Raw genomic sequence first — 24,171 nt, 5'->3', positions numbered from 1 at the left:
GGCACAGCCACGCGCGAGTTCGTGAAGTTCCTCCCGCCCCCCTGGGAGGCGTCTGCTAATATTATACCCCGTTTATGGAGCAGAGAAGCCGAGGCCCAGAGAGGGGCGGGGGCTGGCCGGGGTCACACAGCCAGGGGTCCTCCCCTGCTCTGAGCTTCCTGGCCTCGAGCCCCAGCAGGGGTATGTGGTGGGGTGGGCCGGGCAGCCTTGATGTTTGCCGGTCGGCTCGGGTCCTGCCCCTTTCCTGGACTTGCTGTGTGACCCTGGGTAAGCCCTTGCCCCTCTCTGGGCCTCAGTCTCCCCATCTGTGCGGTGCAAGTGGATTGGAAGACCCCTCCCCCAACTGCCCCCCAGCCTCCCCTCTGGCCCTTTCCCCGCAGGTCTGGAAGCAGCGACCCCTACTGCATAGTGAAGGTGGATGATGAGGTGGTGGCCAGGTGAGGAGCAGGGAGGCTGGGGGCGGGGGGAGCAGGGGCGGGGCTCCTTCAGGACTTGGCGGCCTAGGAACAAGCATTCACGCTGCAGAGATGCTGGGGGCAGGCAGTGGGGCTGAGGGTGGCTCCTCTGTGCCCTCTGGGGCTGCACGGCTGGGGCAGCCGGCTCCCCCCTGCTCCAGCCCACCGACCGCCCGAGTGCCCCCCCCTGCCCTTCTGGGGTCCCTGCCGCCTCCCCGGGGCTGACTCAGCGGCCGCCAGCCTGTGCCGCCCCCCGGTGGCCTCCCCGAGGGCGGGCAGCTCACGCTTGGCTGGGCCGGCTGGTTCCGGGCCCGCCGGGTGCTGCGGGCACAGGGGCGTGTGCGTCCGTGTGCGTGCCCAGCGGGCTGCCATGTGTGCGTGGGGTGTGCTGGAGGGCTGGCGTGGATGCCGGTGCCCACGCGCGTGTGTCCCGTGGGTGTGCGGGCCCACGGGGCCGTGGGTGTGCACCGCTGTGGGTGTGTGTGCACGGTCCGCCCCATGCACACGTGTGCACCAGTGCCTGCTTCTCCGGGCACACGGGAGCTGGTGTGGGCACGTGAGGGTGTGGGCGGGGTGTTGGGGGGGGCGTCAGGCTAGGCCAGACTTGGCTCCCACCCCCTCAGGCCGAGGGACAGCTCTCAGCCCCCGCAGGCCTGAGGGGACGGGTGGGCGGGTGGCTGCGGCCTGGGTTTCCATGGAGACGGCAGGATTCAGGATGCTCCTGGAGCGGATGGACAGGGAGCTGGGGGGTGGGGAGCCCGCGGGGGGAGGGGGGAGCCTGCAGCACCCCCAGCTGACCCCCTCTACGGGCCCCCCTGTGCCCAGGCTGCCCACTTAGCGCACTCTATGACACCACCCCTCACCACAGAAGGGCTTGCTGTGTAGCCCTTATGCTGCTGTCCCCCCACCTCTCAGCTCAGAGGCCGGGGGGCCTGGAGGGGGCCCAGGGTGGGGAAAGAGGGTGTCTGAGAGGAAGCTCTGAGGGTACCGGTGGCAATGGTGCCCCTGGGCTGGGTGCAGAGGGCGGCACGGGAGGGCGAGCGCTCACTCTGGAGTAGAGGATGGAAGCCGCAGGTATGTCACCCCAATTTTGCTGCTAAAAGTAGTAAAGTAGGTTCCTTGTTCCCTGGTGAGTAAAGGGAAGGAAGCGCACCTGTGGAGTGTCTGGGAGGAGATGCCGTGGCTGTCTGCCTCTGGGCTGTCTTGGTCCCAATCCCCCCTGGCCCCCTCGCCTTACTGCCTGCGGCAAAGCCCCTAGTGCCCTGACCCCGGCCACCCCCCAGCCCCCACGCTCCCTTCCCACCCAGCGCCTTCCTGTTCCTCCAGCTCGCCAAGCTGCTGCCTCAGGGCCTTTGCATGTGCTGTTCCCACCACCTCAAACACTTGCCCTTCTCGTCCTTCCCTTCTCGTCCTTCCCCCTTTGCCTGACACACCTGCAGGCACCCTTTCCTGACCCCCCTCCCCGCCCCCAGCCCAAGCAGGTGCTGCTGAGCTAACCCTGATCACAGGGCTTCACCCACAGATTCTTACCAGCCCCCACCCAGCGAGGGGGGCTCTGGGGGGGTGGGACCTTGGTTCCTCGCCTTCTAGTTTCCCAGCACCCGGCACGGGCCTGGCACACCTTCAGGTCAGGGCTCATGGAGTAGAATTGTGCGTGTGCCACGTGCTCGGCCGTGCGACTCCGGGCTTGTGTGTGTCTGTGGATTTTTGCGTATCTTCGTGCATCTCCATGTGTGAGGGGCTCTGGCTGTGTCTCCATGTTCTGAACATTTCTTTCATCTGTGTGTCTATCTATGTGACTGCGTCTGTTGTCTCTGTGTGTGTCAGCCCAAGTCTGAATGTCTTTCCAGAAATTTCTGCGTGTAAAATGTGCATCTGTGTGGGTGCGAATGTGTCTCTGGCTTCCTTGGCGTGCCTGGGAGTGTCTCTCTGCCTCAGGACGGACCCCTGTGTGAGATTGTGTGTGTCTGTATCTGGTGTGTCGTTTGGTCCTCTCTGCGTATGTCTCTGGGCCGTTAGGTGTGTCCCGGGGCCCCTGGGTGGGTGGGTGGGATCACAAGGTGCATTTTGAGAGTGTGTGCGCCTTGGCCCCCGAGTCTGTGCATGTGCACGTGTGCGTGGTACCTGCACGGTGCGTCCCTGTGCTTGTGGATGTGCTGTGTCGAGGTCCTTGGGCGTGCGTCTGCGTCTCTGCGAGGGTGGGGTGGGGTGGGGGGTCCTGCACTGTGTGTCTAGATCATGTGGGGGGCGCGGTCCCTGGGTGTGCAGGTGCCTGGATCTGGGGTGCGTGAGTGTCGGGGTCCCTGCGTGTGTCTGGGCCTCCAGGCACGTGCTGTGTGGCCCGAGGGCCCCAGCCCCTTCTGCCCGCTCTTGCAGGACGGCGACCGTGTGGCGGAGCCTGAGCCCTTTCTGGGGCGAGGAGTACACGGTGCACCTGCCCCTGGACTTCCACCAGCTGGCCGTCTACGTGCTGGACCAGGACACCGTCGGGTGTGTGGCTGGCCTGGGTGGGCGTGCGTGCTGGAGGCCCGGGCCCCTGCGGGGAAGGGGGATGTGGGGTCCCACCCTCAGCCCTGGGCGCCTGCCCCCACCTGCTGCCACCCCTCACCTGCTGGGCTCCCCCACCCCCGCAGGCACGATGACGTCATCGCAAGATCTCCCTGAGCAGGGAGGCGATCACAGCCGACCCCCGAGGTGGGTGAGGGGCTCTGGCCTCAGCAGGGCAGAGGGAGGAGAGGGTGGCCGAGCGGGCGACTACGGGCATGGAGGAAGTGGCGAGGCAAGCCCTGAACCTTCGGTGGAAACTTATTTCTGTTATTGTTTATGGTTTCAACTTTTAATTTAGCTCATTTATTGCATGTTCATTCATGTACATAGTTCAATATTCAGAAGGTACAACAAGCAGTGAAATTCTCCCTTACCCCTGGCTACTCCTTTCCAGTACACCCTAGCTACTCCTTGCAGTTTCTTGCATGTCCTTCTAGAGATATTTTAAACATATACAAGCAAATAACAATAGTAATAATAGCCAACGTGGGTATACTGCTCACTGTCTGCTGAGCACATTCAAGTGCTTTGCGTGTTCAGGTCACTCAACTGTCATCACAACCCTGTGAGCTCAGGACTCTTGTTATCCCCACTTTCCAGGTGAACAAACTGAGGCACAGGGCGTTAAATGGCTTCCTCAAGATGGCAAGATATTAAGGGGTAGGACAAGGGCTTGACCCAAGGTTGCCCAGCTCCATCGTCTTGGCATTGCACAATATGTGCTGCTTCTCCCATTTGCACGTGTGGGAGTGTGTTACACTCACAGCTCCGTACCTAGCCTTTTCACTTACCCACGTGTCTTGGAGATCTTTCCATATGAGCGCCCCAAGAGCTTCCTCATTCTTTCTTTGACTGCGTGGTACCCTATTGTGGGGATGTACCGTCACTGAGTTGAACAGTTTCCTACTGATGGACACTTGGGTTGTTTATCATCGTTTCCTAGTTCAAACAATGCTGCGGGGAATAGCCTTGTGCCTTGTGATCTCACGTGTGTGCAGGTTGTATCCATCAGTCAGTAATCTGCTGACTCACAGAAGCCCTGCACTTCCACATTTAATAGCTATTGTTATATTACCTTCCACTTCCACGTTTAATAGCTATTGTTATATTACCCTCCATGGAGAAGATACCGATTTACCAACCCATATCCTTTTCAAGTTATCAAACTTTTTATCTTGTATGTGAGAGGTGAAATATTGCCTCTTAGCCTAGGTTTACTTTGCACTTCTCTATGAGTGAGGTTGAAAACATTTTTTGTATATTTAAGAGTCATTTTAATTCCTGTCCTGCCGATTGTCTATTCCTATCCTTTTTCCCCTTTGGGTTGTTTGCTTTTTCTTATTGATTTGTTGGAGCCCTTTACATATTAGGGAAATTTTTTTTTTTTAAAGATTTATTTATTTATTTAATTTCCCCCCCCCTCCCCTGGTTGTCTGTTCTTGGTGTCTATTTGTTGCGTCTTGTTTCTTTGTCTGCTTTTGTTTCTTTGTCCGCTTCCGTTGTCGTCAGCGGCACAGGAAGTGTGGGCGGCGCCATTCCTGGGCGGCTTTCCTCACGGGTGCACTCCTTGCGCGTGGGGCTCCCCCACGCGGGGGACACCCTTGCGTGGCAGGGCACTCCCTGTGCGCATCAGCACTGCGCATTGGCAGCTCCACACGGGTCAAGGAGGCCCGGGGTTTGAACCGCGGACCTCCATATGGTAGACGGACGCCCTAACCACTGGGCCAAAGTCCGTTTCCCCATATTAGGGAAATTAACCCTGTGTGATATTAGCTGCAAATTTGTTTTCCTTCTTTTTTTTCTTATATTTTGACTTTGCTTATACATTTTACACGTATAAACTTATTTTATTTTTCTGTAGTCAGCTCCATCTTTTTTTTTTTTTAATTTTTAATTTTGGCTCTTGATTTTCTGTCATACCTTAAAAGGGCTTCTCAACTTTAAGATTAGCCCATTTTTGGCCCATCATCATCATCATCTTCGTTGCTCCTACTTACCGAGGGCTAACTATGGGCCAGGCACCGTGCTAAGTGCTTCACATTTAATCCTCACCTCGCCCCAGTGAGGTGGGCACTAGAATGATCTCCAACGTACAGCCGATGGGAAGAGAGGCTTGGAGAGATGAGGTGCTTGTCCCAGCTTAGAAATTGCAGAGGTAGGACGCAAGCCCGGGTTGTGCCTCTAAAGTGTGTTCTTAACCTGCCCGCTGAGCTCTTCCCGCTGTGCCGCAAGCATCTACCCGGGGGGGATTATACTGACGCAGTGTTAGGCCTGGCCTCAAGTAGCATGTGGACTGGGTAGGAAAACAAAACACGTTCGCGTGGAACAGGGAACAAGAAAAGGGGGAAGCTGTCCGGGCGTCTGCAGCCAGGTTAGGCTCTTTCCATTTTTCAAAGGAAGACTCTAATAGACCAGGACGGAAACGTGGGGCTGGAGGTACGAGGAATGCGACTGGTGCGGCAGTAGATGAGGAGGCTAGAGTGGTCAGGGAAGGCATCCTGGAGGAAGGGAGATGTGAGTTTGTTCTTAAAAGGTGTTTTGCAAAGATGCTAAAGTGCATCTCCATGGGTTCTCTTCTGGAGATGGGAGGAGGCCAGTGCAGATGGAGTACGTGGTGGGGGTTGATTAGGGAGGGCCCTAGGTACCAGCCTGGAGTCTGGACTTTCCTCTGGGAGCACTGGGGAGCCACTGATGGTCACTGAGCAAGACAGTGAAAAGATTGGAGCCATGTTATTGGAAGATGGAGTGGCAGGTGAGACTGGCTATGTTTTAATTATTTAAAATTTTGCAGATACTGAATTGCAGTGGGACATGAGTGGATATCAGAGTTTGTTGCAATAATCAAGTGAGAGACAACTGATGGCATTTCAGACAGAGGGTGTCAGGAGAGAAAGAGAAGTGAGATGGGACTTTCACTGAGCAGCAAGAAGCACTAGGTCCTCAGAAGGACCTTCGTACCATAGAACAGCAAGATTCTGAATTAACTAGTCTTCCTAATTCATTGCTAGACTTGCTGTAAAGAAGGAACATCCCCCAGTGTCCCCACTACCCCTTAAAAATCACGATCTAAAACTTAACAGGGAATGGTGCACAACAAGAAAGGGGGTAAGATAGGATTTCCCTGAGAGCAAATGACAATATCAATTCTACAGTCAAAGCAGACTAAAACTTGGGTTAGGTACAGAGCAGATGTTGCCGAACCTGGTAATTCCCCATTAGGCTGGGACCCTCAAAGGGTCACAGAATAAGCAACCACATTGCTCACCTCCAGAGATAAACTTCCTCAATTTAGGTTCCCAAACAGTAAGATCACACAGACCTGAGTTCACAAGGAAAAAGGCCACCATGAGCAACGTCAGCTGAAACAGTCAAGAGCAGATTCAGATCCATCAAGACTTTACATTTTGCAATTTTGATGTAAGGAATAAAAAATCAAATATTTAAAGAAATAAAAGATGTAATCTCAAGAAAGAGCCTGTAAGGACAGACTATTAAAAAGGCAGGTTTGGAAAAACAACAACAACAACAAACAAAACTTTTAGATACAAAGTATAATATAATTGTTGAGACGAAAAACTAAGTGGCTGAATTAAACGGCAGATCCCTCTCAGATCTGGAGAAAGAATCAGTGAGCTGGAATAGACATCTGAAGAAATGAATCAGAATTCAGCCCAGAGAAACGAGGAGAAGGAAAGTGTAAAAGAGAAGTTTAGAGCCATGAAAGATAATTGAGAAAATCTAACATTCATGTCATTGGAGTCCCAGAAGAAGAAAATAGAAAAAAATTGGAGAAAGGAAATAATAATAAAAAACAATGATAGAATTTTCCAGAACTGAAGATAAGACAAGATTTCATTGATATAAGACATACAATCCATTCTAAGCAAGGTATTTAAAAAATTACCTTTACTTACACACATTGTGGTAGAACTGTAAAACATCTTAAAATTACAGAGAAAAGATAGACGACTTAGAAAAGAGCAACAATTAGGTTGAATGGCAGCTAGAGATCAGTGGAACAGTATCTTTAGTTATATAAAATGGGAGAGAGAGAGAGAGAGAGAATTGACTGATTCAGGCAGAGGGAATGGTTAAGGCAGCTCAGACAAAGGCTCAGAGGTGAGAAAGCTGGAGATTTTTTGAGAGGTGGTAGGCAGGGACTCAATGAAGGAGGGCTTTGCGTGCCGAGCTGGAGAGCGTGACCACTACACTATAGCATGGAGGAAAGAGCGTGGGCCTTGGAGCTGTACCTCCTGCATTCGCATCCCAGCTCTGTCATTTTCCAGGTCTGGAAAGGCTCTTCCCTCCCTTTGCCTTATTTTTCTCATCTGGAATGCGAGGTTCTTACAGCAGAAAGTCGACTTGGGAAGTCTGTGACTAAATGCCTTGTTAATTTTCATTGCATTTTTAAGTTAACGCTGAGTACATGGTAGGCGCTTAATAAATGCCAGTGCCTGTGTCTGCCAGGGATTGACAGCTGGATCAACCTGAGCCGCGTGGACCCGGATGCGGAGGTGCAGGGTGAGATCTGCCTGGTGGTGCAGATGCTGGAGGATGCGCGGGGCCGTTGCCTCCGCTGCCACGTGCTCCAGGCCAGGTATGGTAGTGGGAGGGGAGGGGGTTGTCTGCAAACGAGCGGGGCTCCCCTGGGTTCCCCCAGCCGCCCTGGCCTTTGGGCCCTCCTCACGCCAGGAGCACTTCTGGGCTCACAACCAGGATCTCAGCTCACCAGGCTGAAGCTTCCGGGGGTAGAGCACAAGTGAGAATGCTGGTTGGGTCCCCAGACACTCGGGATGGCCAGAGAGATGGACACAATGGTGTATTCATTGATTTTATACTGGTTTAAGCAGAAGAGCTCACTGATGGGCTCATCTGATTGAAAGGGGTTTCAGGCATGGCTGGATCCAGGTGCTCAAGCAGGGACATCAGGGATCTCTGCCGTCCTCTGCATTAGCTTCATTTTCAGGCAGCCTCTCCCCACATGGGGGCAGAGATGGCCCCAGCTACCCCAGGCTGGCATCCTACTAACTTAGCAGCTAGGGCTGGAAAAGAAGTCCTGTTTCTCACCATTTCCAACTAGTGCCCTGGGACTAATTCTTATTAGCTGGAGCGGGGCCCCTGCCCACCTCTGAACAGGTGCACTGACTCCAAAGGTCAGGCCTGCATCCTGAACCCGTTCCTGAGTGGGAGTGGGATCAGCCCACCCAAGTCACGCGGGCCGGCAGCGGGATACTGCCTCAGAGAAGAATCAGAAGGAGGACGGGTCTAGGGTCAGAAAAGCCCTCAGTGCCCTCCAGGGGCGCCAGCTTTCCTCCACGGCTCTCCCATCACTCTACTCCCTTAGGGCCTCTATCCTTTCCCCCTCTCATCCCCCCATTCTTATCTTTCTGCCTTTTTTCCAAACCTCCCTTCCCTGACCCTCTCTTTTCAGCCAGGCCTCACTCAGATTGGGGAGCTCAATTTCTAACTTGCTGTGTGTCCTTAAAGCCCTTCCTTGCCCTCTCTGTGCATCAACCACCACTTCCAGATTTCTGCCCCAAGCCTTGGCCCAGATGGGGTTCCCTGGAGTGTGGATGCGAGAGAGCCAAGGGGCCAGGAACGGGTGAAAGGGCTCCACATGGGGCAGGCCTGCACGTCTGCTTTGTGCCGTGGTCGCCTCCCCAGCCACGAGGCTGTGCAGGATCCTTGCAAGCTGAAGAGGGACCGACTGCTGTCGCTTAGCAACTGGTCCAGCTCCTAGGAAACCAAAGAAGGCTTTGGATGCTGATCAGGGGTGGGAGAGGAGCAGGAGGAAGCACGCAGCCCTGGGGGAGGGCGTCCCTGAATTTGGGGGACCTTGGGAAGGCGGGCTGGGGAAGGCTGACCGGGGTGTTTTGAATTGTCATGGCAACCAGAGGCGGGGGTTCCTGCCTGTGCCTTTTCTTGGGTACCAGGCCGAGCAGGGGCATTGGCGTGTGCTGAAGGAATGAATGGATGAGCTGAACACTCACTACCTGCCAGGTGCTAAGCTAAGCCCTTTGCACACATCGCCTCCTTTTAGCCTTGACTCTGCGAGGCTGCTCGTTGTTACACCAATTTTCCAGATGAGTAAAAAGAGAGGCGAAGGGACTTTTCCCAGGATCATCCAGACGACGAGTGGCAGAGCCAGGCTTTGAGCCCTGGCATCCAGGTCTCCATCCGGGGAAACTGAGGCTCCCTTCCCCCTTCCCACTGTATCTTCGCTTGCTGGCTTTTCTGCGACTCAGTTTCCTCATCTGGAAAATGGGGGCATACCAGCGCCCCCTCTTAGGGTAGTGGCGAGGCAGCAGGAGGACCCAGGGTGCCCTTGCTGGAGCAGTTGCCTTGGAAACGGGCGGCCTTTGAGTGACGCTCTCTCCCAAGTCCCTTCAGGTCTCGGTCCCCGAGGGCCCCGTGGTCCCTGACTCCTTTTCCTGCTCTGCCCGCAGGGACCTGGCCCCCCGCGACATCTCCGGCACCTCTGATCCCTTCGCGCGTGTGTTTTGGGGCAGCCAGAGCTTGGAGACCTCGGTGAGTCCGGCGGGGCAGTGAGGCCGGGGAGGGGGGGTCGTGCAGGGGCGCAGGGTGTCCCTGTCAGCGCCCCTCACGGACCGCCCCTCCCCCAGACGATCAAGAAGACCCGCTTCCCACACTGGGACGAGGTGCTGGAGCTGCGCGAGATGCCGGGCGCACCGTCCCCGCTGCGGGTGGAGCTCTGGGATTGGGACATGGTGGGCAAGAATGACTTCCTGGGCATGGTGAGCCTTCCCTCCTCCCCCCAACACCCTCCGTGGCTCCCCAGTGCCTCCAAGAGGGAAGGAGGGGGAGATGGGCCGGACTGCCCGGGGTGCTTGGGGCCGGGGAGGGTGGGAGCAGAGGCTGCCTCCTCAGGTTCCCGGGACTCCCAGACGGGCCAGGCCTGGGCGGTGGAGTCCCAGTGCTCCGGCGAACGGGTGAGGCTTCCAAAGGCGCAGGGACCTGCCCGAGGTCAGGGGTGAATCCAGATTCTCATCGGGGGGGACAGTGTCCGAGGTGGCCGTGTCAGCCCTGGGCTAAGTGCCGCTCCAGCATGAACTCCATTTCTACGTCCCCGAGACCGCCCTGTGAGTCTGGGCCTGTGGTTATCCCCATTCTGCAGATGGGGAAACCGAGGTCCAGGGAAGTCAAGGGGCTTGCCCAAGGTCACGGGACTAAGAAATGGCAGAGCCAGGTTCTGACTCCAGAGTCTAACTCCTTAACTCCCACACCTGGAGGCCCTGGGCTCAAGGCGTTTCTCTTGGAGCCTCAGTTTCCCCATCTGTAAAATGGGCGGCATGGCCTCACAAGACCAGTAGATGTGAAAGTGGCTGTATAGTTCAGCTGGTATTTCTTTTAAGGGAAGCAAGATTAGAGCAAATAAAAGAGAGGTGTGGCTGTGCATTGCTGATGCGAATGTAAAATCTGCTTTGGAAAACTGACAGTTCCTCAAAAGATTAAATATAGATTTACCATATGACCCAGCAATTCCATTCCTTGGAGAAATGAAAACACATGTTCATCCCAAAAAGTTGTAATCCAGTGCTCAAAGTGGCCCCAAAGAGGAAACAACCCAAATGTTCATCAACCGATGAAGGGATAAACAAAATGGAATAGTACTCAGCCCTAAAAAGGAACGAAGTGCTGATACAGGCTACACAGTGGATGAGCCTTGAAAACATGAGGCTGAGCGAAAGAAGCTAGAGACAAAGGACTACGAACTGTATGACTGCACCCATACGAAATGTCCAGAGTGAGCAAATCTATAGAAACAGAAAGGTGATTAGGAGAGGAGGAAAAAGGGGGGTGACTGCTAATGGACACAGGCTTTCTTGGGGGTGTGTGTGTATGTGAAAATGCTCTCAAATTAGTAGTGATGGTTATACAACTCGGTAAACACGCTAAAAACCGTTGAATTGCACACTTTAAGTAGGTGACTTGTACAGTGTGTGAATTATAGCTCAATAAAGCTGTATTAAAGAGAGAGAGAGGCTCAGGGGCCTTCTGGACTGTCTTAAGCCTTCTAAGAAGTGCAGTTTGTCTCCCTAAACAGAACAGAAAACACTCCCAGTTCACCTCTGCCTCTAGCAGCTGTGTGACCTTGGGCAAGTCACTCTACCTCTCTGAGCCTGTTCCTCAGCTGTAAACTAAGTGTCCTCTGGAGGGCTGCTGTCGTGTGGCTGGAGGAGGGACCGTGCCGCCCTCCTTGGGTGGGCATTCGAGCTCTTCCAGGCACAAGTGGGGTCTGGGCCAGGCAGAGCAAGCTGAGCTGTCGGCCTCTGTGTCCCCCCACAGGTGGAGTTCCCCCCTCAGGTCCTGCAGCACAAGCCGCCCAATGGCTGGTTCCGCCTCCTGCCCTTTCCCAGGCCCGAGGAGGATTCTGGGTAAACGTGGGGGACCGGGGGAGGGGGTCAGGCTAGAACGATGCTGGGCCCCGTCCCGGCCTGCGGGTAGGAGCTTCTGGGGCCCTCCAGCCCCCACGCTGTCACTGCTCACTCAGGCAGCAGGCATGCATGCACTCGTGCAAGACGCTTGTGGAAGGTCTCCATGTGCATACGCACGTCTAACCCACCTGGGCACAGGTGAACATGTGACATCACCCTGGATGTGTGCTCAGAACGCGGTCTTCCCACGCCTGCCCACACCTGTCCTCGCTGCCCATTCCCGCACACACGTGTGGACCCTGGGCCACATCTTTCCACACTGGCCCTGCCTGCCCAGGCCTGTTCACACCAGTCTGCACCTGTTCACACCTGCCCGCGCCTGCTGTCACCTGACTGCACCCCCCACACCTGTCCACGCTGCCTGCACTTTCCCATTCCCATTCGTCGGTCCACGCCGGCTCGCACCTGTTGACAGAGGCCGCCCCTGGTGACATCCGTCCACACCTGTCCCGTCCTGCACGTACCCCCGCTCCCTGCCTGTGTCCCCCCGCCTGCCGCGCGCGGCTTATCCCCGCCGTACCGCACGGCCTCATCCTCCTCCACCTGTGCTCCGGCCCGGGCAGGGGGAGCCTGGGGGCGCTGCGGCTGAAGGTGCGGCTGACGGAGGACCGCGTCCTGCCCGCGCAGTGCTACCAGCCGCTCACGGAACTGCTCGTGGAGTCGGTGCGGGGGCCCGCGGAGGTGGGTGTGCACCGGGTGGCGGGGCCCGCGGGCGCCACGGCCCCCCTGTGCCGCCGGGCGCCACTGCGGGGCTCTCCTGTTCGGGTCACCTCTGCTGCCGCCTGTCCCTGCCCAGGAGGACGCCGCTGGTCCCCTGGCTCTGCTGGAGGAGCTGGCCTTGGGGGACTGCCGCCAGGAGCTGGCCACCAAGCTGGTGAAACTCTTCCTCGGCCGGGGCCTGGCCGTGCCCCTGCTGGATTACCTCACGCGGCGAGAGGTGGCTCGGACCAGTGAGTTGCCCGCGTGAACCCCCCCCCCCCAAAGAAGAGTCTGCAGGAGGAGGCAGGGGAGGCTGTGGGCGGGGTCCCTGACTGGGCACCCCCGGCCAGCTCCGAGAGCCCAGGTCAGGCCTCGGGCCCTGTTCTTGCTACTCCCGAGCTGGGTGACCGCAGGCAGCTTGCTTAACCACTCTGGGCCTCTGCTCTGAAGAAGGGTGGCCTTGCAGGGCTCCCCAATTCTGCAGGCGGGAAGACCCACACCTTGGGGGGGTGGGGGGGCTGGGTGCAGCCCCTCCAGTCCTAGTGAGCGCTTGCCCCTGTCGTCTCAGCCGACCCCAATACCCTCTTCCGTTCTAACTCGTTGGCATCCAAGTCGATGGAACAGTTTTTGAAGGTGAGTAGGCGGAGGTTTGGGGCGGGGTGGGGGGTGGCCGCCTCCGGGAGGGCTCACCCGGCCCCCTGCCCCTGCCCACGGCGCGCCCCGGCCCGCCCCCACCGCAGCTCGTGGGCATGCGCTACCTGCACGAGGCCCTGCGGCCCACCATCAGCCGCGTTTTCGAGGAGAAGAAGTACATGGAGCTGGACCCCTGCAAGATGGAGCTGGGCCGCGCCAGGCGAGCAGGGCCCCCGGGGGCGGGGGGCGGGGGGGGCCCCTCGACTGCTCCCCCAGCCCGGGCCATGGCCCTCGAGGGTCCCCCACGCCCTCCAGGGCCCCCCGTGGGGGCACCCGGCCCCTCAGCCGTGGGCGTTGTGGGCAGGCCGCAAAGACCCCCTCCCTGGGTTCAGAGCCCAGCTCTGCCACCCCCGCCGGGCCAGCTACTCCCCCTTCTGGGCCTCGGCTGTTTTCCCTGAATCAGGGGCCTTGTGGGGCCCCCCCCCCGGCTGGGGGGATGAGATGAGTTACGCTAGTGAGAAGGACGTGTTGTTTCGTGGCTGCTGTGGTGGTGGCTCTGGCCCCTGGGGACCCCCGCATGCAGCGGTGGGGTCCCAGGTGCTTGGCGAGGCTGGGAGGACGTGGGGCCATGCCTGGGGGCCATTCCCTGCCCCCGCGGGCTCCCTTCTCCCCCAGGACCTCCCCCCTCTGCTCAGGGTGGGCTGGGCGGTCCTCGGACAGGCCTTCCCTGCCATCCCAGAGGCGGGTGTGATGGCCCCATTTTACAGACGAGGACACAGCATGGGGGGGGGGGGTCGTCCGCTGAAGGTCACCGGATGGGAAGTTGCCCAGTGGGATTTGAACCCAGGACGGAAAAGAGGGGTAGAGTCTGTCCGTGAAACTCAAAGGCGAGGGCTTTTCCTAGCACACGTGGCAAAGATGGAGAGACTCAGAGGGCGCTGCAGGGAGCAGGGGGACCCGGCCCCCCGGGCAGGGCGGGGCAGCGGGCGGTCTGTGGAGTCGGCAGTCCTGAGTTCTAATCCCAAGCCCTGCCCCGTCTGCGAGGCAGCTTCTCTGACCCTCCGTTTGCTCGTCTGTTAAACGGGAATAACCGGGCTGCGTAACTCATTGGGTTTGGATCCAGTGCGACGATTCTGGAAGGCAATTCGTCCTGGGCTTCGCTTGTGGGGTCTGAGGCACGGTGGGGCTGAGATGCCCCTTGGCTTGGTGACCAGGGAGTTCCCGTCTGGGGCGGGTGGGACAGACCCTACGCTCCTAAATGAAGAGGGCGTCGGGATCCTTGCAGAGAGAGGAGTGCTAGCCCATCGCCCACTGGAGACAATAACTGCCGAGCCCCTGGTCTGTGGCGGGCTCCGGGCTGGGCGCTGAGGATCTGGCAGCAGCAGGTGGACCCACGCCCCTCCCGTGGGGGAGGCAGATTAAAGGAGCAGGTGGGGAAGGTTATGGAGGGAGACCAAGCGGGCAAGTGCTGGGGGCAGCGGAGGGGACTGCGGGGTTCCCGGGGGGTGGTCTCAGGCCCAGCCCCGCAGAGAAGGGGACCAGGAGGAGGTGAGGGAGGGAGCCCTGTGGCGACCTGGCGGGGTACCAGGCAGGGCGAGCAGCCAGTGCAAAGGCCCCGGGGCAGAGGCGTGGTTGGCACGATCGTCCTGCCAATGCGCCGAGCCGGGGTCTGTGATGAGAGCGATGGGGGAGGAGGTGCCGGCTAAGCCGCATGGGCAGGTCAGCGTCCCAGACAGGAGGCCCAGCACCCACGGGCTCCGAGGTGAGAATGAGCTAGGTGTGCCTGAGCAGCGGCAGCAGAGCCCCGTAGGAATGGGGGGGGGCTGCGCCCTGAGCTCACCGGGGGCCCGCGGGAGGTCTGAGCGGGCAGAGGCCCGGCTGCCGTGCGCCCAGGCTGAGGCCCCAGCACCCGCCTCGCTCCCCCAGGAGGATCTCCTTTAAGGGCGCGCCCTCCGAGGAGCACGTGCGGGAGACCAGCCTGGGGCTGCTGACGGGCTACCTGGGGCCCATCGTGGACGCCATCGTGGGCTCCGCGGGGCGCTGCCCGCCCGCCATGCGCCTCGCCTTCAAGCAGCTGCGCCGGCGCGTGGAGGAGCGCTTCCCCCAGGCGGAGCACGAGGTGGGTGCGGCGGGCGATGGAGGCTGGGGAGGGAGCGGGGCTCGCCTGGGTCCCCGCAGCGATGGGAGCAGACCCGGCCACCCCGGCTACAGCACTCTGTCACCGCAGAGTGTGGACGGCGTTCCCGGCAAGTCTGGAGCCTAGGCGTGATGATAATAATAGCAGCTCACTTACCTGCAGCCCTTGACCTTCGTGCTTTACCCAGTTACGACCTCGCCTCATCCTCACATCCACCCGAGGTGGTGGGCAGGGGCAATATTCCCATTTTACAGAGGCCCAGAGAGGTTAAGTTACATGGCCAGGAGGGGCTGGTGCAGGGATGGGCACCCACCACGGCAGGCGGTGTCCCTAACCACCACATCGTAGGGTCTGCACAAAGAAAGTGCATCTTAAATTCCACTTATTATTGAGAGAGAGGCACAGACAGATACACTGATGGGACATGCAGCAGATGCTCAGGAAACCACAAAAATAAAATAGAAAATCTAAAAATAAGTCCCTGCATGTGCCTTCCTAACATCAGTACAGCAGTTGAAAGTTTAGATGCTGAGGGCTTCAGGCAGGTAAGGTAACTCAGTTGAAGCAGGTGAGACGTGGGGCAGTAGGGAGTGGTGAGGACGGTGGCAAACTGGACAACTGGACCACTCACAACCTTCTAAAGGGGGCAGCTCCGGACAATTATTGCCACGTAGGAATGGCAGCCCAGTATTGTGAGATCTTCTGACCTTTTTTTTAAAAGCTGTTAATTCTGGATTCTATGTGAGGTCTCTCATGTTTAAAATATTGGGCCTAATTTATCTTAATAAAACAAAACAAGATGAAACACTTGAGGCCAGGCATTACACAGCACAGCTGGACTGACCCGCAGGTCACCAGATTGAGACTCCTTGGTTTAGTTCTCAGGACACTTTTGTCCTCACGTCCAAATGACATCAGGAGACTGATGGGACAGAAAGGCAGACCTGGGATCCGAGCTGCACCCGGAACCCTGCGTTAAGGGCTCTTGGTGCCACGCGTCCCCCCACTTCCTTTCTCCAGATGGGGGACCCGAGGCCCAGGGAGGTCAAGGGCCAGGGCTGCAGGTGTAGACTCCAGCCAGGCCTCCGCTCAGCTGGGGTCTCCCCTCAGCGCCCCCCCCCCCCACTGAAGGCTGAGTTCTGGGCCTCCAAACAGGGCCGAGGCTCGATTTACACCCCGCTTTGCCGGCTCCCACGTGGCTGCCGGCAGAGGCGCCAAGTGGGGCACGGCAGAGCCGGGCGGAGGGGAGCGGGGGACCAGGCCCTCGCGAGCCCAGCCCGGGTGGGAGGGCGCCCGTGTCAGGGGCCCCTGCGTGTCCCCGAGTCCTCAGGCCCCAAGGTGGGCAGAGGCCCGGGGCAGGGAGCAGGGGCGGGGGGTGGGCGGGGTCGCCCTGGGGAGGCCCCGTCTCTGACCCCCGGCTCCTCCCTCTCGGGAGAGGAGGACGTTAAGGAGCGGGACAGGGCTGGGGGGCGGGGGGTTGGGGGCCTGGGGGGCGCTCGGGGCTCGAGACGGGCCTGGAGCGGGGTGGGGGCCTGGAAAGCTTTGCTCCGGGCAGCGCCGGGCGCCCGGCTGCTGGGGGGGCTTGCCGTCAAGGCTGAGCGGCCCCGGGAAGTTGGCACCCCCTCAGGGAAGGTATTGTCTTGAGTGTGAACGCAGCCCCTAAATAAACACAGGAGTGTGCCGCGGGCTAAATATAGCTGGCGAGTGTCAGGTGGGTGGGGAGCAGATGGGGAGCCGGCTGCACCCTCTCCCTGAGTTCCCTCCGCTCCAGCCGGGGCGGGGACCAACTTCCCCCCGGGTGGGCCAGGCCCAGACTCACGCGAAGAGGCACCATGCTCTACAGTTTGTTCAGGGCAGGGGCTGGGGCCGGGGCTCACACAGGACGGCCTCGGGAGCCGACTGGACTGGCTCCACTCAGGAGCCTCAGTTTCCTCATCTGTACCGTGGGGATGGGAGTTGAGGCCTGGCTGCCGCAGTGCAGCCTCCGCTCTGGGCACTCGGCAGGTGCTGCTGCTACGGTGGCAGGGGTTGAACGGCAGGAGGGTGTGGCTCAGAGCAGAGGGCTGGAGGCACCCTGACTGGGTTTAGATCCCGGCTCCATCACCGCTGTGTGGCCCTGGGCAAGTGACCTTCCCTCTCTGTGCCTCAGTTGCCTCCTCTGAATGGGGATAATAATTCCTTCAAGGATGAGCGTTAAATGAACAAATGTAAACAGTGCCTGGTTTGCTGCTATTGTTATCATTGCCCTACATCGACAGATCTGGGTTTGAATCCTGCCTCCTCTATCCATCAGCTGGGTGACCTTGGGCAAGTCACTTGACATCTCCGAGCTTTGGCTTCATCATCTGGGACATGAGAATAATCCCCCCTGTAGGGCTACGCCTGGCCCAAAGGAGACTCTGGAGATGTTTGGCTAAATTGAACGTGTGGGACCGGTATTCCCATTCCTTTTTCCGGGTGAGGAAACCGAGTCCAGAGAGGAAGAGATTTGCCCAAGGCCATGCAGCTGGAGCCACCTCTCTATCCCACTTCCCCTGGTGCCACCACCCTCTAGCGCCTGCTGCCTTGGTTTCCCCCGCTGGGCGGCGCGTGCTGGGGGCCCCTCTGACCCGCCGCTCCTCCCTGCAGGATGTGAAGCACCTGGCCATCAGCGGGTTCCTCTTCCTGCGATTCTTCGCACCTGCCATCCTTACCCCGAAGCTGTTTGACCTCCGGGACCAGCACGCGGACCCCCAGACCAGCCGCTCGCTGCTGCTGCTCGCCAAGGTGTCGGCAGGGGAGCCCCCAGCCCCGGGTGCTGTTAGCTGGGGGGAAACGTGGTGGGAACTCAGTGGGGAGACCAGACCCCGGAAGACCCGAATGAGCCCCAGGGAAACCCGTATCTGGAATACCACGGCTAGAACCCCGTCTGCAGGGCGAAGACATTCATTCCTCTCCCCAGTTTCCTCTTTCGAAACGAGGGCCCCACTCTTCTGGGAAGAAACTGGGAAGCAAGCTAGCAGTCATTTACACCTTAGACTGAATTAGCCCAGCAGGGGCAAAGCGGCGACATTCTGAGGTTCTGACAGGCTCCGGAGTGTGCACGACAGGCTTTGGTTTAGAGCAGGCACGCCTTGGGCCTGGGAGGAAACAAAATAAATGTCCTGGGGGTACAGATCCTAAAATGGGGAGGGAGGGACAGATATCGCCCAAAGCCGGCGCCGCTGTGGCCCTCTCTTCTCGTTGAGCGCCGATTTGGGAGCCAGGCCCCCGGGTCCACCGAGGACCTTCCTCTGTGCCCGGCAGTGACCATGGCCGCGGCGTCCCCTGCTCTTGTGCTCCAGGCCGTGCAGAGTATCGGGAACCTGGGCCAGCAGCTGGGCCAGGGCAAGGAACTGTGGATGGCCCCCCTGCACCCCTTCCTGCTGCAGAGCATCTCCCGCGTGAGGGACTTCCTGGACAGGCTGGTGGACGTGGACGGGGACGGGGACCTGGGTGAGCTCCCGTGGTCCTGCCGCGCCCACCGGGGGCTCAGGACCCGCCCTTGCCATCCCCTCCAGGACTGAGAATGTGCAGCCGTGGGTCAGCTAGTCAGTCAACAAACACCTCCTGGCACCTCCTGTGCTAGGTCCCAGAGGTGAACGAGGCTCAGGTCTCCAGGCCATCCCAAGGTGGAGGTGTGGGCAGGAACCGTGGCCTGTGTGCCTTCCATCGGCAGATACCCCATAAAGGGCCAGCTAGGGGACAGGCACCATCCTAGCTGCTGGGGACACCGCGGTGGCAAGACAGGAGAAAACCCCACACTCATGGAAGTTTCATTCTAGTGGGTCCCACAAGCCGTAACAAGATGAATAAGAAAAGTTATCTGGTGTGTCAGGGGGTGATTCGCACTAAAGAGTAAAAAGAAAGCAGGGAAGGTGGATGGGCTGGCGCGGGGGTGGCGGGTTGAAACTGTGGCTAGGGTGGCGGGAGAGCCTCCCTGGGGTGATGTTAGCGACTCAGAGGAGGCGAGAGTGAGCCTTTATCCTGGGGAGAGCGTGCCAGGCAGAGGGGCCCCAAGCGCAAAGGTCCTGAGGTGGGGACGGAGCTCAGCAGTGAGGAGGCCTGAGGTGAGGGGGAGGGGAGGCGCCAGGGCCAGATGGGGGGCTGGGCGGGCCGCTGGAAGAGCTTGCTTTCCACTAGGAGCGAAAGGAGCCAGGGAGGCTTTTAAGCAGAGGACTTGTGCCCGTGTCACCAAGGGGGGCCCAGGTCACGGCATAGGGGGTCCCTGAGTCCTGGCTTTCCGAGGAGGGGCAGGCTTCTCTGGGGTGTGCACCCCCCTGCTGGCTGGCTGTACCAGCGCCTGCAAATCCCTCAGGCTGGAGGGGGCCCCCCACCAGCCCACCTCAAGGACCCCAGGTCCCACTCCCTACGGAGGGAAGGGAGTCCAGGAGATCAGAGCATCGGGCTTCCCCAGGAGGTCCCGGGCCCCCCCCCCCCCGGCAGGGCGGTGGCACCTGGCTAAGGAGGGCGCCCTGTTCCCCTCCCCATTTCCCAGAGGCCGGGGGCCCAGCCAGGGCCCTGGTCCCGCCCTCGGCGACTGTTCGAGAAGGCTACCTGCTGAAGCGCAAGGAGGAGCCCGCCGCCCTGGCCACACGCTTCGCCTTCAAGAAGCGCTACTTTCGCCTCAGCGGGGAGACGCTCTCCTACTCCAAGGGTCCTGAGTGGCAGGTGGGGCTGCAGCCCACGGCGGAGGGGTCCCCGCGGCGGCCTCCCCGCAGAGCTGTACGCGGGGCAGGCGGAGGCCCAGGGCGGGGCAAGCGCAGCCTAAGCTCCGGGCAGGCCCGCGGCTGGCAGCGAGCGCGGGGCCTTCCCCGCACACACGCCCCGCTCCTCTTCAGAAGGCGCGGACGTGGGGGTCCCGAGGTGACACGCCCAGGGCAGGGACGCCGCGTAACCACCTCCGATGTCCCTGCCCAGACCCGCGCCCGCACCCTGTGTGGAGTCGCGTAGAAGCTGGGGTGCCGCTCAGGGGGCGTCCGGCCAGCCCCTCGATTCCGCGCCCAGCACAATCTCCTGCCCCTCGCGCCGGGCTCTGCTCTAACCACTGCGGCCGCAGCAGTGAGCGAGCAGGCGGAACCCCGCGCCGGGGCGGCACTCGAGCCTGACGCACCCTGAGGACACCCCCAGCTCTGCCCCTTCCTCCCCGCGCACGTCCACAGCGGACAGGCGCGCTGGAGAGCTGGCCCGCTCCCGTTAGTCCTGTCCTTTTTTTTTTTAAAGATTTTATTTTATTCCCTCCCCTCCCCCCTTGTCTGCTCCCTGTGTCCATTCGCTGTGTGTTCTTCTGTGTCCGCTGGCATGCTTGGCGGCACCGGGAATCTGTGTCTCTATTTTTGCTGCGTCATCTTGCTCAAAGTGTGGGGTGCCACTCCTGGGAGGGCTGCGCTTTCTTTCGCGCTGGGCGGCTCTCCTTATGGGGCACACTCCTTGTGCATGGGGCTCCCCTGCGCAGGGGACACCCCTGCGTGGCACGGCACTCCTTGCGCGCATCAGCACTGCGCATGGGCCAGCTCCACACCGGTCGAGGAGGCCCGGGGTTTGAACCCTGGACTTCCCATGTGGTAGGCGGATGCTCTATCCCTTGAGCACGTCCCCTTCCCAGTCCTGGCTTAATAGCAGGTGCTCCGTCCTAGAGGTCGTGTCCCAGCTGTGTGACCTGGGGAGGGTCATTTCTCCTCTTGTGCCTCAGTTTCCTCACCTACAAATTGGGGGAACACAGGAGACAGGAGCTCAGGGGCTTGCTGTGGTGGTCCGATGAGTCGGTGAACAGAGTGCTCAGACCTGCGCGCCAAGGGGCGCCTAGGTGGGAGCTGTGATTACCCCCATCACTAGGACGGAGGAGGAGCCCGGGTCCCGAGGAGGGAAGTCGCTTGCCCAGGCCACGGCGGGGTGGGAGCGGGGGCCGGGTGTGCACGGCGGAGCGGCCACGCACACGCCCCGCGCAGGGCAGCCCAGCCCGCCCCGCTGCCACCGTCCCGTCCCGCAGATGTGCTGCTCCATCCCGGTGGCGCGCATCCGCGCCGTGGAGCGCGTGGACGAGGGCGCCTTCCAGCTGCCGCACGTGATGCAGGTGGTGACGCACGACGGCGCGGAGACGCTGCGCACCGTCTACCTGCAGTGCAAGGTGCGCTCGCCGGGCGGGCGCTGGCGCCCCCGGGTCCCACCGCCCGCCCTGACCGCCGCCGCCCCCTGCAGAGCGTCAACGAGCTGAACCAGTGGCTGTCGGCCCTGCGCAAGGCCAGCGCCCCCAACCCGGACAAGCTGACCGCCTGCCACCCCGGCGCCTTCCGCGGCGGCCGCTGGACCTGCTGCCTCCGGGCCGAGCGCTCAGGTGAGGGGGCGGGGCGGGCCGCAGGCTCCGCCCTCCCCACCTGCCCGCCAGCCGCGTCCCGCCTCCCCTGGGCTGGCTGGGCAGCCCGGGGCGAGCTGCTTAACCCCGGTCTCCCCACATATAATCTGGGGTTGATAACTACCTGCTTCATGCGGTTGCTCTGAGGAGTAAATGAGTCAGGACACGGAAAGTGCTTCAAACACGGCTCTGCCCGAAGTAAGTGCTCATTAAATGTGAATTACTGTTTCCGAGCACCAGCTGTGTGCATCTAGTGGTGACCATAGGTGCCTGCTCTCCAGGAAGACGAGTGCCAAGAGGAGGTCTTTGGGAAGCCCCTGATGTCCCAGGGTGGGGTATCAAGGGGGACTTCCTGGAGGAGGTGTTGCTTAAATATAACCGGAGAAAAGTAGGAGTTGGGTAGCAAAGCTGATGGCACAGATTGGGTAAGGAAGTGCTTCAGACAGAACAAGTAGCGTGAACTGAAGTGTGGAGGTGAAGCAGTGGCCCGGAGACCCAAGAGGCTCTGTGTGGCGGGAGCCCAGAGGGTGGGGGTGGGGTGGGAGTGGGGGGCTACGGCCAGTCCAGGCGGGTGCGGAGGCAGAGGGCTGGGGGGAAGAGGAAGGCTTGGAGAGAGAACGTAGGGGCAGAGGGGGCAGGGCGTGGCGACCGCCTGGCCGTGGGGGCTTCTGGAAGGGGAGGGGGGAGCCGCTGGTGCTGTGTCCCCCTCAGTGGCCGGCTGCAGCCGCACGCACTCGGCCGTCACGCTGGGGGACTGGAGCGACCCGCTGGATCCCGAGGCGGAGGCCCAGACGGTGTATCGGCAGCTCCTGCTCGGGCGGGACCAGCTCAGGTGGGTGCCGCCACCCATTCCCCCCCCCCCCCGCCCCCGACCAGCTGGGCCAGCCGCCCAGCGTGGTCTCCCCACGCTCGTGTCCTCATTCTGCGAGCATTGGCTGGACCTCCTGGGGGCCCCGTCCAGGACGTCCGTCACGCCATGGCCTGGGAGACATTCTCGGGCTGTCCCAGCGCAGAGCGGGAGCTGGGGAATGCCACGCTCCCCAGGGCACCAGGGCCCGGGCCAGGTCCCTAAACACCCCGCGCCTGCGCGTGCTGTCTGGCCTGGCACCTGCCCCTTCCCTGTCACGGGCTCAGGACCCCGTGATTCAGTGACGGTGCTTTCTTCAGTAGCGTGTGGGTCCCGAAGCCTGTCCATGTGCTCTTGGGCGAGTTGCTTCACTTCCTCAGTTTCCACGTCTGGAAAACGAGGGTAGTAGTACCAACTCTGTAAGGGTGTCCTGAGGACCAGATGAGCTAATACAGGTGAAGCATTTTGCAGGCACCTGGCCATAGTTAGCTTTCAGTGAATGGTCCCTCTTATTGTTATGCTGTGTGACCTTAGGCAAGTTACTTTACCTCTCTGTGTCTCAGTGCTCATCTGTGTAATGGGGCTAATAGTAAGTACCTGCCTCACATAGGTGGTTTTTAAAAATTTATTTCTCTCTCCTTCCACCCCCTCCCTGTTGTCTGCTCTCTGTGTCCATTTGCTGTGTGTTCTTCTGTGTCCACTTGCATTTTCAGCGGCACCAGTTATCTGTGTTTCTTTTCATTGTGTCATCTTGCTGTGTCAGCTCTCTGTGTGTGCGGCGCCATTCCTGGGCAGGCTGCACGTTCTTTCGCGCTGGGCGGCTCTCCTTATGGGGCGCACTCCTTGCGCGTGGGGCTCCCCTACACGGGGGACACCCCTACATGGCACAGCACTCCTTGCGCGCATCAGCGCTGCGCCTGGCCAGCTCCACACGGGTCAAGGAGGCCCGGGGTTTGAACCGTGGACCTCCCATGTGGTAGACGGACGCCCTATCGGTTGAGCCACATCCGTTTCCCACGTAGTGTGTTATAACGGGATGAGTTAATAAATGGACAGAGCTTAGAGAAGTGCCTGGCACCTGCAGGTGTGTGCTGTGACGGTGACGGTGAGGAGGGCAGTGGCCACCTGTACTCTCCCTGCAGCCAGCAGAGCTCTCTGGGGTGGGGAGCAGGACCGGGACTCTGAGGCCAGCGTTGTCTTCCTGTCTTCCAGGATGAAGTTCCTGGAGGATCCCGCCGTGGACGCAGCTCCAGATGCAGATCCCGGGAAGGGCCCCCGTGCCGTGGACGGTAAGGGCTTGCCCCCTCCACCGGCCCCACCCCACAACGTGCACAGCCCAGCCCAGCATCCCCCGCCCCCCGTTTCCAGTCCGCTGGGGCCAGAGGCCTCTGCTACGTGTCAGGACCCTCAGGGCACAGGGCGAATCTGGAGCCTGAGAGAGCAGTCGGGTCTTTGCCGGCCGACCCCTCACGCCCCCCGTCTCCCTCCCAGGGACTGCCCTGCCCGCCTGGCCCGGCAGAGGGCGGCGGCTGCCCGCCTGCTGGATGTGCTGGCAGACCTGGATCAAGCCCACGAGGAGTTTCAGCAGCGGGACCGGGAGAGTGTGGCCTCGGGCCCCCTCGGGCCCTGAGAAGATGCTGGAACAGCCCGGAAGGAAGAGCAAGGAGTGGTGGGCCCTCCCCAGCACAGCCTGGCGGGGAGTCTCCTCCTGGCCCGTGCTGGGACTTCTTGACGCCAGTGGCTCGGAGGATCCCAAAGAAGTGCCTGGTCCCGTGTGCCCTGAGCCCGGACCCGGCCATGCACTGAACGTGTCTCGCCCCCTGGATCGAGGTGGACTGGCGTGGATGGCATGAGGACCTTGACTTACTTGGCTGAGCCTGAAGCCTCTGCTTCACCAGACTGGCCTCCACCCACCCCAATGAGGCAGCCTGGCCCTGAGCTGCTGGATACAGCTGTACCTGAATTCCTCATACCCATGTGGCCTTGTTGCCCCAAACAGGCACTAAACGGTCTGAGCCCCTTCTGTT

At 60.2% G+C, this 24,171-nt stretch overlaps 1 protein-coding gene across 1 annotated transcript in view; it reads left to right on the top strand.

Annotated features, from left to right (window-relative positions):
- RASAL1 (RAS protein activator like 1) overlaps positions 1-24,171 on the top strand; it is a 27,690-nt gene extending 3,519 nt beyond the window's left edge. Inside the window, 20 exon segments of the mRNA XM_058281387.2 lie at positions 381-437; positions 2,832-2,945; positions 3,089-3,102; positions 3,105-3,149; positions 7,470-7,599; positions 9,449-9,530; positions 9,626-9,757; positions 11,310-11,398; positions 12,022-12,139; positions 12,255-12,408; positions 12,726-12,790; positions 12,898-13,010; positions 14,717-14,909; positions 17,556-17,693; positions 18,251-18,401; positions 19,444-19,616; positions 20,935-21,072; positions 21,144-21,279; positions 22,009-22,129; positions 23,357-24,171. Coding sequence (XP_058137370.1) covers positions 381-437; positions 2,832-2,945; positions 3,089-3,102; positions 3,105-3,149; positions 7,470-7,599; positions 9,449-9,530; positions 9,626-9,757; positions 11,310-11,398; positions 12,022-12,139; positions 12,255-12,408; positions 12,726-12,790; positions 12,898-13,010; positions 14,717-14,909; positions 17,556-17,693; positions 18,251-18,401; positions 19,444-19,616; positions 20,935-21,072; positions 21,144-21,279; positions 22,009-22,129; positions 23,357-23,774 — 2,581 coding nt within the window. The 3' untranslated portion in view covers positions 23,775-24,171.

This window comes from Dasypus novemcinctus, chromosome 19 (genome assembly GCF_030445035.2).
Source record: "Dasypus novemcinctus isolate mDasNov1 chromosome 19, mDasNov1.1.hap2, whole genome shotgun sequence".
Taxonomy (NCBI): domain Eukaryota; kingdom Metazoa; phylum Chordata; class Mammalia; order Cingulata; family Dasypodidae; genus Dasypus; species Dasypus novemcinctus.
This window is presented reverse-complemented; position numbering and strand designations above follow the sequence as displayed.